Source organism: Fulvia fulva, chromosome 8, assembly GCF_020509005.1.
Source record: "Fulvia fulva chromosome 8, complete sequence".
NCBI lineage: Eukaryota > Fungi > Ascomycota > Dothideomycetes > Mycosphaerellales > Mycosphaerellaceae > Fulvia > Fulvia fulva.
Window position 1 is genome coordinate 355854 of NC_063019.1, and position 17558 is coordinate 373411.

The 17558-nt window shown below is 54.3% G+C and overlaps 12 protein-coding genes across 12 annotated transcripts; 4 read left to right on the forward strand and 8 right to left on the reverse strand.

Moving 5' to 3' along the window:
• Positions 1-610: 610 nt before the first annotated feature.
• CLAFUR5_10810 (uncharacterized protein) lies at positions 611-1774 on the reverse strand (the record flags this gene model as incomplete). Its single annotated transcript, XM_047909958.1, has 3 exons — positions 611-1330; positions 1395-1524; positions 1575-1774. The coding sequence occupies 3 exons, from the start codon at positions 1772-1774 to the stop codon at positions 611-613; spliced, it is 1050 nt and encodes a 349-aa protein (XP_047764954.1).
• A 196-nt stretch (positions 1775-1970) lies between these two features.
• Positions 1971-2988, reverse strand: CLAFUR5_10811 (uncharacterized protein; the record flags this gene model as incomplete). The annotated part of the gene is made up of 3 exons (XM_047909959.1): positions 1971-2534; positions 2672-2767; positions 2818-2988. The coding sequence occupies 3 exons, from the start codon at positions 2986-2988 to the stop codon at positions 1971-1973; spliced, it is 831 nt and encodes a 276-aa protein (XP_047764955.1).
• Positions 2989-3492: 504 nt separating this feature from the next.
• On the forward strand, positions 3493-4082 carry CLAFUR5_10812 (uncharacterized protein; the record flags this gene model as incomplete). The annotated part of the gene is made up of 2 exons (XM_047909960.1): positions 3493-3972; positions 4023-4082. The coding sequence occupies 2 exons, from the start codon at positions 3493-3495 to the stop codon at positions 4080-4082; spliced, it is 540 nt and encodes a 179-aa protein (XP_047764956.1).
• A 395-nt stretch (positions 4083-4477) lies between these two features.
• CLAFUR5_10813 (uncharacterized protein) lies at positions 4478-4884 on the forward strand (the record flags this gene model as incomplete). The annotated part of the gene is made up of 2 exons (XM_047909961.1): positions 4478-4817; positions 4874-4884. The coding sequence occupies 2 exons, from the start codon at positions 4478-4480 to the stop codon at positions 4882-4884; spliced, it is 351 nt and encodes a 116-aa protein (XP_047764957.1).
• A 381-nt stretch (positions 4885-5265) lies between these two features.
• On the reverse strand, positions 5266-6291 carry CLAFUR5_10814 (Translation machinery-associated protein 46; the record flags this gene model as incomplete). Its single annotated transcript, XM_047909962.1, has 1 exon — positions 5266-6291. One exon carries the CDS (start codon positions 6289-6291, stop codon positions 5266-5268), a length of 1026 nt encoding a protein of 341 aa, XP_047764950.1.
• A 514-nt stretch (positions 6292-6805) lies between these two features.
• On the forward strand, positions 6806-6994 carry CLAFUR5_10815 (uncharacterized protein; the record flags this gene model as incomplete). Its single annotated transcript, XM_047909963.1, has 1 exon — positions 6806-6994. One exon carries the CDS (start codon positions 6806-6808, stop codon positions 6992-6994), a length of 189 nt encoding a protein of 62 aa, XP_047764951.1.
• Positions 6995-7335: 341 nt separating this feature from the next.
• CLAFUR5_10816 (uncharacterized protein) lies at positions 7336-11651 on the reverse strand (the record flags this gene model as incomplete). The annotated part of the gene is made up of 2 exons (XM_047909964.1): positions 7336-7730; positions 7910-11651. 2 exons carry the CDS (start codon positions 11649-11651, stop codon positions 7336-7338), a joined length of 4137 nt encoding a protein of 1378 aa, XP_047764952.1.
• A 396-nt stretch (positions 11652-12047) lies between these two features.
• CLAFUR5_10817 (60S ribosomal protein L26-2) lies at positions 12048-12562 on the forward strand (the record flags this gene model as incomplete). The annotated part of the gene is made up of 3 exons (XM_047909965.1): positions 12048-12159; positions 12213-12232; positions 12287-12562. 3 exons carry the CDS (start codon positions 12048-12050, stop codon positions 12560-12562), a joined length of 408 nt encoding a protein of 135 aa, XP_047764953.1.
• Positions 12563-13384: 822 nt separating this feature from the next.
• CLAFUR5_10818 (uncharacterized protein) lies at positions 13385-14146 on the reverse strand (the record flags this gene model as incomplete). The annotated part of the gene is made up of 3 exons (XM_047909966.1): positions 13385-13514; positions 13563-13885; positions 13961-14146. The coding sequence occupies 3 exons, from the start codon at positions 14144-14146 to the stop codon at positions 13385-13387; spliced, it is 639 nt and encodes a 212-aa protein (XP_047764948.1).
• A 477-nt stretch (positions 14147-14623) lies between these two features.
• Positions 14624-15363, reverse strand: CLAFUR5_10819 (uncharacterized protein; the record flags this gene model as incomplete). Its single annotated transcript, XM_047909967.1, has 2 exons — positions 14624-14687; positions 14738-15363. 2 exons carry the CDS (start codon positions 15361-15363, stop codon positions 14624-14626), a joined length of 690 nt encoding a protein of 229 aa, XP_047764949.1.
• A 341-nt stretch (positions 15364-15704) lies between these two features.
• Positions 15705-16490, reverse strand: CLAFUR5_10820 (uncharacterized protein; the record flags this gene model as incomplete). Its single annotated transcript, XM_047909968.1, has 2 exons — positions 15705-15837; positions 15892-16490. 2 exons carry the CDS (start codon positions 16488-16490, stop codon positions 15705-15707), a joined length of 732 nt encoding a protein of 243 aa, XP_047765367.1.
• A 570-nt stretch (positions 16491-17060) lies between these two features.
• CLAFUR5_10821 (uncharacterized protein) lies at positions 17061-17558 on the reverse strand (the record flags this gene model as incomplete). The annotated part of the gene is made up of 1 exon (XM_047909969.1): positions 17061-17558. One exon carries the CDS (start codon positions 17556-17558, stop codon positions 17061-17063), a length of 498 nt encoding a protein of 165 aa, XP_047765366.1.

Sequence of the window (17558 nt, forward strand, 5' to 3'; positions counted from 1 at the left end):
TGGACGAATGGCCGAAGCAGCCCAGGCTTAAGGAGCTGGCGATTTGGATCTTTGCTGTGACCGTGCCTGAAGCGCTCCTCGAATCAGGAAGCCACAGGCTGCTGAATACAGCCATGATGGGCGGAGCAGTAGCTGCAGCCTCATGTACATGTACGTGATGGAAGACTTGGCACTCTATGGTCCGAGGGCTGATGACAAAGTATGTTGCCGGTACATGTGTTGACTATACTTCCGAGATGCTGTCCAAAGGGCGCACAGTCGTGATCTAGATCTATAGCGACCCGCTGTGTGCTCGACCGCATCACGTCGATCTCGCTATCTAGCTACACGCTGGTATGCTCAAGCAAACACCTTTGCTTTATCACTTAGTCAAAGCGCTCGGCAGCATTCAACTTTGTTGCCTGCTCTCGGTCAGGAAGTCGATGAATTCTCATATGATAACCTGTGGTGACCTCTGCGCTATCGAAATCCGTAACGACGGCCTGAGGTGACCTTCAGGCTCTTTGCACTACATTTCCCTCCATCTCGAGACAAAGAACTATCGTGAGTATCGTGGTACAGGACTCAAGTCCCTTTCTCATTTCAGGGGCTCTCCAGGCGCCTGAGCCGTCTATGTACCTTCATCAACCAAGAACTCCTCGGCCCACCGCTGGAATGACATATGGTGGAAAGTATCCATGACCTGGCATGAGTGGTGCCAGTTGCCTGAGCTGCTTCCACCCATCGATGCCGTAAAGACGTCTCCACAGCCGTCCGGACAGTTGTAGCGACATGGCCCAGATAGAATGTGCGGGTCCACTAAATCTTCCCAGTTGTGAGGTTGCAGTATGAGGAGCATCTGCGGTGGACTGAGCCGTGTGGTGACCTCGGTATGAGGGATGGATTTCTCGACCAATGCCATAGTGAGATCAATCGCAAAGTCGGGTAGCTCTTGCATGAGGTCGCGGTATTGAGAGCCTCGAGTGATTTGAGTGCGGCGGGAACTGTTCACGACGTGGGTGATCAGAATGTCGCGAACGTGACGCTGTGGGTCTTTGATGAGGGTGTACGCCTCTCGGATGGCCTGAAGAAAGGTGTCCGAGGTCAGAGGAATAGAGTTCGATGTGGCCTTCAGCATGAGGTCGAGACCATGGCTAGAAACCTCGCAGAGTCCTTGGACGAAGTACTTCTCTCCCAAAGCGAACATGCGGATGCGGAAGAGGATGGGATGGATCTGAGGGTTCGCGACGATGGGGCACGTGCTGGTGTAGCAGTACTGGAGCATGGCTCGGACGAGAATGGCGACGTCGGAAATGTCTTCGTGGAGCTCAATGGCACCGGCACGGCTCTCCTGGCGGGCAGTGTCAGTATCGTGCCGGTGGCTGATTGCGAACTTGGCCCTGTCTCGTGCATACCTGGAAATCTCCTGCGAATGCTCGCCTGAACCACTCGGATCGGCGGCTGGGGATGAGCTTGTGGCAATGCCATTCTTGTCCATTGCACACGATCTTGATGTCGGAAAAAGTAGTAGGATCGTTGAAGGCGCTGGATAGTCATGTCAGTGCTGTGTTTGAGGCAAGTGACATTGTACGCACTTCGCGATACTGGTGAATGCCTCTTGGGTCGGGCGCTGGGTGAAGTCTATCGCCGCCATGATGCCGGTTGTGAGACTTGTGTTGGTAACACTGACGGTATCCGGATGTGAGAGGTCAGCATGCGCAATTTTGCACGGGGCAAAGTGTGAAGGGTCATAGTCGTGGTGATGACTAAGCATGATTGTGAGTGGATTTTGCATGTGAAAGTCATGACCAGAACCCAACACAGCAGTACCGGTGCAAATTCATTGAAAATGATAGTACTAGGTACAGAAATGGAAAGGATCTTCGATGACTTGGTGCTCATGGCAACTTCAGACCTCTTTGCCATGGTCACTCCCCGCCCTGTTCGCTTCAGGACACAGATCCTGTCTTTTTGCTAGACGATGATGGGCTCTACGTACCCAAATAGTAACGCTGCCACTCCCAACCTGTAAGATGATAGAATCTTGTAGTGACGGGACACTGAATGCTGGCAGTCTGGTTCAAGTTCGTGAAGATAAAGGTCCGGGCAGTTCCACAGCCGTCAGGGCAGGCATAGCGGTAGCGTCCCGCTCGATCGGACACAGGCCGTGCTCGCGAAGAGGACTCAGGTGGTGGACTCTCAGCTCGGCGCTTTCGAGTGGCCTGCATCTGCTTCGCGAGCACCCTTGTCACGTCCGCAGCGAAGCCCGGTGTACTCTCCATCAGCTCATTGTACTCCTCCTTTTCACCACTGAAGTTGATGAGAAAGTCCGCCTGCTCGGAGACATGCTTGATGATGGCGTCCTTCAGCAGACGCTCAGAGTCCACGCAGATGGCGTACGCTTCCGAGATAGCCTTAGTCAGGTCTGGAACGGGAGTGCCCTTGCCAACTGAAGCAAGAAACTTGTCGATCGCCAACAGGTCAAGGCCTTTGACGAAATACTTCTCAGCAAGTGAGAATACACGGACTTTGAAGGTAGCTGGCTCGAGCTGCTTCTGATCGTCGTAGTATCAGTTGTAGATTGATGGTTGATATTGTTGTAGGTCGCTAGGTGTCTAATAGTAGAGATGCAACCCTAGTCCGTAGCCACACGTGACTACATACGCTGGTGCACGGGCATTCACTTCAACACGTAGTCGGTGGAGTAGCAGAACCTCAACATTGCTTCAATCGCGTCTTCAGGCTCAGACAGATCCTCTCGTAGATTGATGGTATGGGCTGTACCCTCCTGCTCAGTGTTAGATTAGGCGTTGACGGTGGATGCCATGTGTGGCCTACCTGGAAACCACTCGCGAAGGCTCGCTGAAACCACTCGGACGCGTTGCGAAGGATGAGCTTATGACACTTCCACATGTAGCTGCTGCAGGTAATCTCGATGTCCGGGTCTGTGGCAGTGTTGTTGAAGGCACTTTGAGAATATGAGTTGGAGGTCGGTCGAGTAGCCAACATCACGTAGTGGTCATACCTGGTAAGCTTACTGATGATGCCGTCTTTTGCGACGTCGCGGTTGAATCTGATCGTAGCCATGCTCGATAGGTGGTGGTGAGGTGGTGGTGAGGTGGTGAGCTTGGAGATCATTGCGAGGTTGGTAACTGGTGCAAAGTGGAAAGAGAACTGGTGGAGAGCGAGTCGTGTTATGTGCTGCGCAATCGATTGCACTCACTAGGGGTGGTTCCTGAAGCCCTGAGCCGGGAGTGAGATCTTGAGTCAGCAGCGGGCGAGAACACCATTCGATCATCTTCACATGCTCAGCGCCAAAGACCGCATGATCAACGACTTGCTGCTCGCTGTCACAAGCCGAACCTCTAGCTCGAGCTTCGGGCCTCAACCTCAGGTTCGGCTCGCCCGTTCCTTTCGCCTTCCACTTTCGTCCCATCTCGACTTCCAACCTCGAACACAACCCGCAGATCATGCATCACCCCCCACCAAAGCACCACAAATATCACCACTGACATGACTACCAACATGACTACCACACCTCCCACCATGCGTCAGCGCCTCGAGAGCCTTCCACAAGAGCTCTACGACCAAATCTACAACCTCACCTTCACCGCCGAGCCTGGCGAGCGCAAGATCCGCCAGAGTCAGAGACTTGGCTACCACGTCCTTTCCGGGCGGCAAATAAAAACAGGAGGCGAGTCTGGCAGACCGTTCTGTGGTCATGACAGCATCAAGCTCTTCCTCATCGACCGTGCTAGCAGCCGTCTGTTCGCAAAGTCTTACTACGGCGGCCGTGGGGCAGTCTTCACCCTCAACGGCAACTTCGATTGCAGGAGATGGCTGCAAGACCTCAGCCACGAGCATCGGCAGATGCCTCAGGACATTCGAGTCGTCGTTTCGACCGTTGAACTGGCAAGGTCGGTCAGAATGTATCTGGAGTCCGTTTTCGGGATGCGGATTGCGAGCAAGCTGCGGGTTGGGTCCGCGAAGAAGGTGAGCAAACTGGGCATTGTGGCGATAGGCAGATGTTGACGGTTGAATAGGTTCTACGCGATCTCGTGGAGTACAAGGACCAGGAGCTCGCAGGCTACTGGCCAGCGTAGACTTGAAGGGGTTATCGAAGTCAGATCTGGTAGCACTAAGGCTCGAGTTGGAAGGTGTCGGTGTCGGGTGTAGGGAGGGTGCGAACCAAAGCTCTAACCTGGAACGCAAGCTTAGCCGTTTGCAATTTGACTCCAAGAGCTGTTGACAAAGGGCGCTTCGCATAGGTCGCTGCAATCCATACGTCGCTATGGCACGTCGGTCGGGTCAAGCAATTATGTTGTTGCCGAAGGTAGACGACGCGCTCAGCGGCAACCAATTCTGTCCACAGCCCTTGCTCCACGCTGTTCAACTATCTTTGACCTTTCTTCTTGCCCCAACGGTCGTCAACGGCACTTCACCCGCCCCTACACCACCACTTCCACGGCACATCCCACACTTCTACACCACCAACAATATGGCGGACAACACCCCCACACTCCGCCAACGCCTCGAGTCCCTCCCACAAGAACTCTACGACGAGATCTACACCCTCACCTTCACCGCCGCACCCGGCGAACGCAAGATCTGCGCACCCACCAAGTCCGAATCCCGTGCATCTACCCTATCGCCCGACATCAGCAGATGCTTCCGTGGCCACGACAGCGCAAACCTGTTCCTCGTAGACCGCGCTAGTAGCCAAATGTTCGCAGAGTCGTACTTCGGTGGTGAGGGCGCCGTCTTCACTTTCCATTGTGATATGTGCTGGACTTCCTGGCTGAGTCGCCTTAACGATGAGCATCGTCGTATTCTCCCCAGTATGTGCTGCAGCGGTTTCTCTTGAATTGAAGTCGGCAGCTAACTCTTGGTTCAGGTCTTTGGTGATCTGCCGGAGTACAATGGTGAGGATCGGGAAGAGTAGGCTGAGCGATGCTATGTTGCTACTACGGATCAGCTTCTCCTTCGGAGCCTCCGAAATGGCAGTCCGAGGATATTGGAGGTCACAATCCCACGGAGTGGCAACGCGTGTCAAGATGCGGTGGAAATCAGTAGCAAGGGCACAGTGGGATGCAGACGGATCAAGATAATGGTTCACTGAAAGTCATACGCACAAGTCTTTTGGCCTACCCGCAGGCAGTGCAATAGCAAACGCCTAGCAATGCCAGGCCGTATCCCTTGTGGTGGACTCATGTCGGTGCCCTTCAAGTGGTATCTTCCGCAGCAAAGCTCAGTCGGCACATCGAGTCGAGTCGTCTCACGATGAACTCATATCTCACCGCCCTGTGCCGCCACGCGCTCCGCTTCCTTCTTCTCCCTCGCCGCCTCAGTCTCCCTCCTGAGGGCCTCAAGGTTGAATCCACCATCGTCATCATCATCACTATCATCCTCGGAATCACTACCCTGCCAGTCTCCTTTCTCGAACATAGCACGACCAGTCGCCTCCTTGAGTTTCCTCGCCTCCTCCTCGGCAGCTTTCTTGTCCATCCTCTCCTTCTTCCACTTCGCGAAAGTCTCCGGCGTCACCGGCGTAAGTGTGCCAGTAAGTTTATGTCGCTCTGATTCCAGGAAGTCTTCCAGCGTGAGTGTATTCAATGGCGACTTATCCATAAGCGCCTTCTCCGCCGCCCTCTGCTCTTTCGTCTTCAACACAAACCCAGGCGGAAGTTTATGCTGATACATACAAGTCTCTCCATTCGGACACTGCCAGAACCATCCATACTTCTGATTCTCCACAGCCTCAATGAAGAATTTGCAGACTTTGTCGGTCGTAGTTTTGGGGTTTCCGTGTTTCGACATGACAACTTGCCGTAACTTCTCCTCGTCCCAATCGTCCATATTATCCTTCTTCTTCGCATCGCCTCCCTCTCCTTCCTCTCCTTCGTCGCCTTCGCGCGTGTCGGTATACAAAGATTTCTTCTCTTGCTTACGGCCCACATCAAGATCGTGGGAGAATTTGCACTTCTTTCCTTTTTCACAGTGGCCCTTCTTGAAGAACTGGCAGAGAATCGTCTTCGGATCCACGCCGAACGGAATCTTTTGCGTCTGGACCGGTTTGAAAAGTTCGGCTGCTTCCTTCTGTGCCTTTTCTGCTGCAAGTTTCTCTTTCTCCTTCTGCAACTTCTCGGCCGCTTTCTTCTTCTCTTCGGGTGTGCCGCCGGCTGCTGCCGAGGATTTGATCTGCTTGATCTGTTTCTGCGCGGCACCACCTTTCTTGTTCTTCATGCCAAAGGTCTTGTCATCGACGGTGGCTTTGGCCTTCTTCGGCTCTTGCTGCTTGCCTTTGGGCGCCATGATGGCGGTCTGGAGGGGTTGTTCGCGATTCTGCTATTGAGGACTGTTCTTGGTGGGGTGGGATGTCGTTCGCGTGGCGGTGGTGAAGAAGAGGACGATCAGGTAGCAGGCGAGGGAAAGCTCTCCATGTGTGACTCGCAAAGGATATATGCGGTCGTCGCGGGTGTGAAGAGAGCGAGCACGTGAGGTGTCAGTGAAGGAAAGTTGAATCTTGTGCCGTGGCGGTATTCGAATTCGCAAGCCGACGTCAGTCACTGCATTCAGGCAGAATTTCATGCCTGACGATCGCTGGAGCTCAAAGCTGTCCCTATCGATCAATGCATCGCCGTCCTCAATCACATCCATAGCGCACTCTCACACACCACAACCCTCCACACACTCCTCACAGCCTCTACAATCGCATAGCCAGCCTCCATACCACAATCAACACAAAGGTTCGCTCCACCCCACATCCCACCACCTCAACCATCCCTAACCCCCAACTCCAGACAATCCACAACCACCCAAATCAAAAATGATCTCCGACGCCTCCCTCTACTCCCTCGCCGTCTTCCTCGGCGCGGCCGCCATGCTCCTCATCGTCCTCTACCACTACCTCGAAATCAACAGCGACGAGCACTCCGCGAAAAACTCCCCAGGAAATCCTGGCTCCATCAAGGATTCCGTGCCGGCGGATAAGATCAAGGCGCAGGTTGTGCAGTAGTAGCATAGGCGCATCTGAGCTTGAGGGAGCCAAAAATTGGGTTAAAGGAAGGGTAGAAGGAGATGAAGATGCGACAGTACCCCTCTGTGGGCTATATGGGAATTTTGGGCATCAGCGAGGCGTTCGGCGTTGATAGAGATGGTGTCGTGATATGCTTGAAAGCTAGAGCGAAGAGGGTTGTAATATACGGAGAGGTGTATGTGATACGATATGAAGAGTGGAGAGTGAAGAAGGCAGTACAAACGCCTACCAGTGGCTACTATATGCTACACAGTTCCTCTCAACCCGCTGAAAGCAAAAAGCACAACAACACCTCCACTTCCATCGATGCCCGTCCCCCTTCACGAGAAATCCGGCTCACTATCATAAACCAAATCCTCAAAATCCTCATCATCAAGAAACCCCCGTCTCCGCTTCTCATTGACCAACCTACACCCCTCCTGCCCCATCGACACTCCCTCCGCGCGCTTCTGATTCTCCAACTTCTTAAGCTCCTCCTTCGCCTCAACTTCCTCCTTACTCATACCAACATGCTGCGGGTTCTTTGGCGGTCTGCCGATGCGAGGCCGGGCTGGAACGTCCGATGTCAACACAGGCTGAAACGCTGACGCTGACGCTGGCTCTGCTGGGTCTTCTGCTGGTGACCTCTGCTGCTTTTCCGATGCTGGCACAATGATAGGCGTGACAGATCGGCCATGCCGGTCTGAGAGATATCGATCTGAGTTGGTGAGAGAGTCTGTGATAGAAGGAATTGGTCATCAGTATCGAACAGCATTGCCATGTACGTTCGTTGAAGAACCCAACAACCAAGCGCTCAGCCTATGCAACGCGCAATGTACTGTACAAAGCAGAAGAAAACAAAGCAACATCTTCGAGAATCGTATCAAGCGTCGCTTCGAAGCAAGTCAAACTCACCAGTGACACTGCCACCCCGTGGGCCGTCACCAAGCTTCCACGCCACTTCATTCAAATGCTCCTTGTCGACATGCTTCATCCAGTGATCCATCGTCTCGAAGCTAGTCACGCCAACGTCGCCATCGCGTGCCTTGCCGTTCGCGTCAACATGCTTACCGGCAAACTTGCACGAGCGCCACAAACATTCGAAGTCGCCTTCGTCGTTTGCGCCGCCGTGAAGCTTGACGACATGCTTCTTGAGACGGTCGAGGTTGTCAAGTTCTGCAGTGCAGTCTGTCCACCTGCACTTGTAGACTTGATACTCTGGCTGCACGAGGTCTTCCTTCGCGGCGGTGGGGCCGGTAGACTGACGTTGACGACTAGGCTTGACCTGACTGAGCGACTTGTTGGGAGTCAGTCCTTGGGCTTCACGCGAGTTGACACTCTTGCGCCAGCCGACTGGTCGTCCTTTCTTCTTGATCGGATTGCCGTTCGCGTCGAGTTCACGGAAGGCAGCATATCCAACGGGTGCACCACCAGACATTTTGGCGCTTGCGGACGAGGCGGCGGATGGACGAGGTTGAGGTGTACTGCGGGCTGGTGTCGCGTTGTTTGATGTTGGCAAGTTGGAGTCGCGTCGATTTTTGGGTGGCCGACCGCGTCCTCGGGCTGGCCCGCTCTCACTTCCCCGCAGCTGCTCTTGAACAGAGTCAAGGTGCTGCTGAGAATCGCTTTGCTCGCCAGCAGTGTCAGTCGCGACAACCTCGCTGGCCCTCTTAGTCCGCCGCTTGTCGCCGTACTTTTCTTTGTGTCGCTGGACGTGGATGCGGTTCCTGATCTGCTTGCGCACCATTGGATCTTTGACCTCGAGAAGAGCCTGTTCCATGTCCATACCCTCCTTACGGATCTTGCGCAAGGCTTCTTCTGCTCTCCCAGTCGCCCAGTCACCCTCATCGTCAACATCTGTGACATCATCGTCGTCCTCTTTGGTGCCATCGGCATCCGTCGACTTCTTCTCGCGTCCAGCCGATGCAGATTTCGCCTTCGCTTTGGCATCCTCGGCCGGCTCGCCCGGGTCGATGATGTCCCACTTCACCGTAGCGAGATCACTCTTGTTCCCTGCGCCATCGATGACGCCACCGTGGTCACCCAGCAGCTTCTGCATCGTGTTGAGGTGAGCGTTCAAGGCACGCATGTCGGGATGACGTCCGGTAGCGAGGAGTACATCTCGTGCAATCGTGCGACTGTCATACTTCGACTTACGAGCAACACGGTCACGCATAATTGGCTCCACCAGCATCTTCCCGCGCATACGCTCGTACTGTTTCTGCTCTTCAGTTGGTCCTTTTGTTTTGGTAGCAGGTACAGGCGCAGGAGTTGCCAGTGTCTGACCGGGAATCGTAGGGCGTTGACCAAAGTTCATCCACGAACGCGCTGGAGCGAAGGGATGCAATGCACCCTGTCCTGGCGCTATACCAGCAGTGCCTGCTCGCCTGAACTCATCGAACGACATCGGTTTCCGAAACGCCTCGTTCGAGGGTGCATGCTTCAGTGCGCCATTAGTCGGTCCTCCAAGTGGCTGCTGAATCTTTCGTGGTGGTCCTTCGTCGTCATCTGAATCATCCTTAGAAAGGTCAACCAAGTCAGTGAAGGTGCGCTTCCTTGCAGCCTCTTCCTTGTTGGCTGGAGGGCGACGTGGCTCTTCTGGCTTCTCCTCTGCTTTCATCTCAGGCGTCAGGGCTTGAACGGGGTTGTCAGCGGAGATGGGCTGATCAAAGTATGGACTCTGAACTGCAGGCTGAGCTGCGGCGCTGGTGATTGCAGATGTGAGCGTATTGGACAAGTGAGGTGGATATGATGGGGTGGCATCCATGTTGTGGACCGCTCGTGCTGCGTCACTGAGACTGGTGAACGAAGGCGTTTGATAGTTGACTGGTCCAGCGCTACGCTGTGCATGAGGAACGCCATAGTTCAAGGGCCCATCCTTGCCCGGTCTTCCAGGACCTCTCTCCTGCGAGGTGTTTGCGGGAGAACCTGACGAGCCATTGGCCGCCACGCCAGTCACTGGGGCTGACGGCGTCACAGGCTTATTCGCATTGTTGTTACGGAGCCCGTCTGGCACCGCCTTCAGCAGTTCCTTCGCCAATGCCGAACGTTCGAACTTGATCCCATTTTTCTCGATCGATTCGCAGAGCTGTACATACGACGGGTTGGTATCGAGAATCTTAAGCACGGTCTCCTTCCCAATCGTTTTATTAGCACTGCGATTCTCGGCCAAACCATTCAGCCACTTCGCTGCAGCTTCTGCAAGACTGCCTTTCTTGTGCGGTGGCCATAGCGTAGCGCTGGCTCGCTGTGTGGGAGTTGCAGCAGCGGGAGATGCTTGTGCGACAGGCTTCGTGAAAGGACGCGGTCCCGTGGCGTCTGCCTTTGGTTGCTTGGGTGGCGCTGTTTGTGCAGGCTTGGCGGGTTGAGGTGAACTGGCTTGAGTCGCATGTGCTGTCCTTTCTTCCTCCCAAAGTTTTGCCAGCATCTGGGGGTTCTTCGCGTTGAACTCGCGCATCTTCTTGAACATGGCGCGCATCTCGGCTTCCTCAGCATTTGCAGGCGCGACCGATTCATCGATACCCATCATGGCCATCATTCCGGCGTCACCTCCAGACCCAGATGCCATCTGCGTTAATGCAGTCGCTGCCGTCTTACTTTGACGTTTCTCTTCACGCGCCTTGCGTCGCTGTTCGTTCTTCCGCTCTTGCGCCGCTTTCTTTTTCGCCTCGGCTTCAGCGGCCTTGCTCGCCGTTTCTTCGGCTTCACGCTGCTCCCGTTCTACGCGCTCCTCTTCTTCCTTTCGTGCTGTCTCTGCGTCTTCCTCAGCCTTGCGCTGTGCCGCTTCTGCTTCTCTTTGTCGTCGCTTCACTGCCTCGATTTCCGCCTTTCGCTGCTGTTCGGCACGGAAATCGTAAACTTGTGAAGGGTCAACTGTCATCGCAGAAGGTTCGACGGGTGCGCTTTGCTGTCGCTGGTGCTGGCTTTGTAGCTGCTGCACATTCATCTGAGGTGAAGGTTGGTGATTTGAGCTTGTCGAAGAGTTCTTCGCGTGTCCCTGTGCTTGGACCGCCTGAAACGGACTCGCGTATCTCTGAGGAGGTTGTGTTTGCGACTGCTCTTGAGTGTAAGCTGTGCGATATGACCGGTTCTTCAACCCTGCACTAGAAGGCGCGTTCTGGTACTTGGTAGAAGGCGTGGAGGTGGACTGGTACTGGTTGTTCGCATATGTGTTCGAGGTGGTCTGCGACTGATCTGGTAGACTGAGCCGCCCAAAGGTGGATGCTGCAGTGTTGTAGAGTGGCGACTCGTTCGAATGTGTCCTGCTGGTTGACTGTGCAAAGGCGTTGGAGGGATTGTAGTAGGTGTTGTCGTAGCCACCTGCGGTATCACTGCTGGGCTGCTGATTCGCAAGAGCTGATTGCGCGTAGCCTTGAGCATTCCTCAAAGAACTCAGCGTGTTGGCAGCTCTGCTCGTGCTTGCCGTGCTCGGCTGCTGACTCTGCGTTGTAGAGGCATACTGCTGTCCACCATACGTGTCGGCATAGCTCTGATTGTAGCCCGTCTGGTAGTTCGATGCTGCACTGCTGGCATACTGCGTGGCATTCGAGGACTGCGGTTGCTGCTGGCCAGTGTTGCCCAAGTAGGTGTATCCTGACGGCTGGTTCGCCTGGCTGCCCACCGGATCGTAGTAGTTGTTGTAGTTGTATCGCGACATTGCTTCGAGTAGCAGACGGCTGCTTTCACGTCGTTGTCGCTCCTGTGCTTGGTCCCCTCTTCCCACTCGATCGCATGGCTGGGTCGGCGGTCGGGTTCGTTGGGAGGAAAGTCGCACGTGTTGGGATGAGGTCAGTCGTTACAATGCGAACATGTGATATGACCTCCTCGCCAACGCCAGACCAGTCAACACGTATTGCAGGTACAACACAACAGTCGTGAGCAGCAGGTCGGAAACTCAGAGGCGAGCGCGGAACAACGGCTGATCCTCGGGCTGAAAAGTGCCAAGATCCGCACCTTCTCTCCAGAATTGCTCGAACTTTGCGATCGCTCTTTCCTCTTCCCAACGACGACGTCGAAGAACAGCAGCAACATCAGCTCTCGCCCAACCGACAAGATGACCAAGATCAACACCAACTTGTCCTCCAGCAGGAGAAAGAGCCGCAAGGCTCACTTCTCTGCTCCTTCCAGCGTCCGCCGTGTCATCATGAGCGCACCTCTGTCCAAGGGTAAGACCTGCCAATGGCTTCAATGTACTGAATATCATACTAATGCGTCGCAGAACTCCGCGAGAAGCACAACGTACATCTCACTGCCAGCTCCCTCTCCCCTTCCACGCACTAACCCCATCATCAGGTCCGCGCCCTCCCAATCCGCAAGGACGACGAGGTCATCATCAAGCGTGGCTCCAACAAGGGCCGCGAGGGCAAGGTCACCAGCGTCTACCGCCTCAAATACGTCATCCACATCGAGCGTGTCGCCCGCGAGAAGTCCAACGGCCAGTCCGTCCCCATCGGCATCGCCCCCTCCAAGGTCGAGATCACCAAGATCAAGCTCGACAAGGACCGCGAGTCCATCCTCGAGCGCATCGCCAAGGGCCGCGACCTGAACAAGGAGAAGACCAAGGCATAAATTGCGCATACTCAAGAGCTGATGTGCGACGATAAAACAATGGGTGGATGGGACGGAGTTTGAAAAGCAAGCGAAGACCTACTGCAGGCTACGAGCTGGGATTTTCGTTCTTCGCATGGCGCTTTCGGCATGATGGGATGAGGGGATACCAGATACCATACGAGGCCTTCGTGTCTCCGCGAAAGCACAATTCCTTGACACCCACAACGCTCCCAAGTTTTTCCGTAAAGGTGGGCATCAGCGTCGTGAGGTTGGAAAGTCCCTCGATCAGTCGTCGCCGCTTGGCCATGACTGTCAGGGCATCGTAGGCGGTCTATGCTGCCTCTTTGGAGGTGGCTTGACCGATGCCGCCGCCACATGGCTAGACGAAGCCATGGTGTGTGGGCGCCAAGACCGACCAAACAGTTCAGCTGTTGGGTCAAAAGTAAGTGGAAGCTCGTTGTAAGTGACATCGCTGTCTATATCTCTGCGGCAGCCCTTATCAATGGCAGCAGCAGTATACGTGCAGCGTATACTAAACCTCCAAGGTTGGTCTTATCCAGGTTCTCCTTGGCCCGCCTGCAGAGCGCTGCTTGACGAAGCTGAATGGAAGATGGTGCTTTGATGGTGGGAGACATACTTTGAATGTTCTGGTACTGGAACTTCGTATTCACGACGGTAAGGACAACAGTAGGTACAGCCATTGCCCAAGGTACACAGTTCACCGTCACTCTCCTTCTGACTTCGCATGGTCCGTTCGTCAGAGCATTTAGTTCGGCTCACCCATGTTGCGGCAGTAGCATAATCCGCTTTCTAGCGCATTCCAGTCATTACCATCGACCTTCACGCCAGGATGCCGTACCCGTCATGCTTGCACAATAATCTCGGTGGCCTCATCGATAGCTCCAGTGTGCGTCCGAAGGGATCGTTGTAGACACTGTGAATGGCGTTAAGAATCCTAAGACTGGTGATACTGAGCATTGTCAGTATGATGTTCAAGCTTGCCAAACCTCAAGCTTACTGGTCGTGCTGGTCTCTACGGTCGAGGAGGATGCCCTCGACAAACCGCACCGGATCGCTGGTCCACCACTTCTCCGCATGGCCATACCAGATCGGGAAGCTGATCTTGACCACACCGCTACTCACTCCACCCTTGTGCACGACTCGATCGAGCAAAAGCTTAGCATCTTGAGCGAACGTGCGCAGAGCCTCGGCTGGATCAAAGATGAATGGCGCTTGACTGATGCACCTGGGCATAGGTGCAAGGACGACATCGGTGAGCAAGTTGCGGCGCTGAGGGCCTATCTTCTTGGCCCAGTGGATGAAGTTGTCGGGATTCTTGAACTAGACGGAACGCGTCGCCCAGTAGAGCTAACTGTCTTCTTGGTAGAAGAGGCTGCAGGTCAGGAGTCCTGGGACGTCGAGTCCCTGGCCCTTTGTCCGTGCGCGGTACTTCGGATCCCACTCTTGAACGAAGGTTGGGCTGCCGTCAAAGACGAGAGCGTAAATCATGTTGCGCATCTCAGGTGAGAGCTTCGACAATGGCGACTTGTCTCGAGGAGTGAGTGGCTTAGCCACAGAGGTGAGTGCGAGGGTGGGCGGCATGTCGGCCTTGCTGTGGTCATGCTGAAAGGTTTTCGCGGGCGACCTAGAGCTGGTCGAGTTTTATAAAGGAAAGAGAAGTTCACGAAGTCGAGGAAATACCTTTCATACCTGCAGTGGACGCTAAAAGAGTTGCGATTCAGATGTGATATGAGTGTGAGGCGCATGCGAAAGTGAAGTCATGTGAGTCTGGAAGTACTTCGCACTAACCCCTATCCATCTTGCACGCTGACAGCGTCTTGCAGCTATCTCTTACCTCGCTCGCGCCTGACGGGGAGAAGTGATTCGCCAGTACCCAGCCTTTCCTCGATTGATTGGGGTTGGGCAGCGTCCCAGCGCTCGCAGACGCTGTGCTTGAGCATCAGACCGCTCTAAACAGCCAACTTCGTCCGCTCCCGCATACTAGTCAATGTCCCTTGGTCTGGCGTCTATTCTCCAAGTTCCAAGCTTGCTGAGGGTCCCGCGAGATTCGCTCTCCATCTACGCATCAGCAGGTAAAGCCAAGCGTCGGTTACTCATGTCGCTGCCGATGACTCTCAGGGCCCTGTCAAGATCGTCAGTATCATTCGGGACAAACCAGTGCAGAGGGCATACTTCTTATCAGCCTCAGCAATCACCTCTTCCACAAACTTGATCGGCTCTGTCGTCCACCATTTCTTCTGCCGCGACGCCGAGACTTGCAAGGCCACATTGACCACCTTCGCGCTGACTCCGGTCTTGGCGACTGCCTCATCGAGCACGCCCTGAGCCTTGTTTGCAGTAGCCCTCAATGCTGCTGCCGGATCGCGAATCCCCTCACTGCGCACTGTCTCCCCATTACCGGTGTAGACCGACTTGAAGCTGTAATGCTGGTCGTAGGAGTAGGGGACCATGAGTACGATCTTGCGGATCACTTTCAGCTTCTTGATGCCGATTATTCGAGCCCATCGCGCGAAGTCGTCCGGAATCTTGAACCAGAAAGAGGTACTGGAATAGTACAAGCCAATAGCTTCTTGGTAGATCTGTTTGCATGTGAGGAGCAGACCAGGCGCGCAGACTTTGTTGCAAGGGATGCCCATTTTCGGCCTGCGCCTGGGGATGATGATCGTGTCGGGTAAGGCGAGTTCGTAGATGCGGTTGCGGAGCTCGGCGGGGAGTCTGGTGAGGCGCGAGTCATCTTGCTGCAGTATGTGTGCCTTGACTTTGCTGGAAGCCTTTGGTGGTGGTGTTGTCTTGGCCATGCTGTGGTACTGGGTTGTGCTGGGGTAATGTCTTGGTGTTGCAGTTGGAAAAGATTTGGTTGTGGTTGGATTGAATGGAGCGAGTGCACATGCGCCCAACCGAATCTGGCCTAAGCTTCATGTGAGGCTGGAAATGACAACGCCTGAGGTAAGACGGAGTAAGGCTGAGGTTGCAAATACACGTGACATTCATTGTCTACCTAGGTACTCAACTGTCGCACACTGAAGCGAATTTCCCATCCTCTTTGAGCTTCGCTTGCTCGACATGAAGTTCGTTTTGCTGCATCTTGCTGACCAGCCCAGGCAGTGCTTCCATTAGTAGTCGCTCGTCGATCTAGGGCTTACGACTCCTCGCCAGTCAAAGCTTCTTGAGCAGAATTCGGGACTGGCAATCTCTCCTGATCCATGATCAACACGTCATGTCCCATGAACATGATATCGAGGAACGCGCGCATAAGCAGCCCACGATTCTCCCTACAGCAATGTCAGTCGGGAAGTCCAGAAAATTTTCACGATCGTGACACTCACCTCTTCAGCATACTCTCCATCCTCTCCTCCACCGCCTTCATCGGGCTCGAAGTCCACGCCATCAACTTCGCACCTGCGCCCCCCGCCACCGGTATTCTTGCCTTGACAGCGCCCTTCTTGATGATGTCGCTCAGATGAGCGATAGTAGCCAGCATCTTCTCACCAGTCTCCGCAAACTCTCTAAGCTTCTCCTCGGGGTCATCGAGCACCCACCGATGCATGTACTTGAACTTACTCTCTGGCATGATCAACACGTCTCGAAGCATCTGACATTTCTGTTGTCCGATTGCTCGAGTCCAGTGCTTGAAGCTCAGGGCGTGGCCAAAGAGGAAAGTGGTTTCGGCGTAGAAGACGGGCAAGGCTTCAGCATGAAGCTGCTTGCAGACCATGACGAGAGGCTCGGCGGTCGAGACTGCTTTGTTCTTCCTTGTGTCGAGGGCCTTACCGGGCCACTTTCTGACGGAGCTGAAGAAGACGAAGCCGTAGATGCGGTTGCGGATTTCTGGTGGTAGGCTTAGGAACTTAGAGTCTTGCTGCTCGGAAGACGGGGCGGAAACAGTGCTAAAGTCACCGGACTTAGGGAGGATGTGGCGTCCCATTTTTGCGTTGGGTGTGGTTGATGGGTTCTGTTGTAGGGTGTTCAGCTTTATGGTGTGGAAAAGAAAGAGGGAACCCGGCGTTTTATGGAAGGAAAGTCGGGGATTGTGCTTGCGATTATACTCACAACACCTCCAGTAATTCACATGCCCTACGAATAAGCATGTGAACGAGTGTATGACCCGTAAGTCCCTTCATCTGTCTCGTATTCTTCTTTGAGGCTTCATAACTATCCACCGGGACCCACATTCGATCGGGCTTCCACTGCTATGGTCTCAAGATCGTTGACCTCGGGGATGGCCAATTAGCTGGGAATACACTTGTGCCTCACCTCACTGGCACAGTGTTCATGTACCAAGCACTCCTCTCCTTTGGACCTTGTTCACTGCAATCAGTACTAGTACCCACGACACATCGCAACGTAGTTTTCCAGAAGTTGTTCGAGATCCCTATCACAATAGTCAGCGGTATCCAGTTATCGAGAGTAATCAAGCTTGCTGCTCACATGTCTCCTAGATGTGCCGAGGCTCTCTCGACAGCCGTCTGTGGTGACGAAGTGAAGTAGTAACGCTTCAGAGTATCGCTGCTGTCGGTCGATGGGAACTCTCGATCACACCCTTCTTCACACATCCTTCCAGATGACCAAACCCGGCCAACAGAAGCTGCGCTTGTTGTCCGTACTCTTGAATAGCATCCTTGGGATCTGTTCCAATGCCAAGATATAGATCGTAGTCCCACACAGGCTTGATGCAGACCTCTCTCAGCATATGACAGCGCTCGTGACCGATGGCTCGTGCCCATTGGGTGAATCGAGTGTCATACTTGAAAAGGAAGGTTGCCTCGGCGTAGTATATTGGGGTCGCTTCGGCGTGGGTCTGTTTGCATGCTCGGATGATGGCTGGTATTGGCTCTCTATTGTATGAATCCATCTTGGATTTCGGCGACTTGTAGTTCCAGCGTTGAATGTTGCCAGAGAAGACGTATGCGTAGATGCGATTCCGGACCTCTGGTGGCAAGTTCATGCGCCGCGACTTCTCCTGAGCAGCACTCGGACGCCAATGCATACCCAT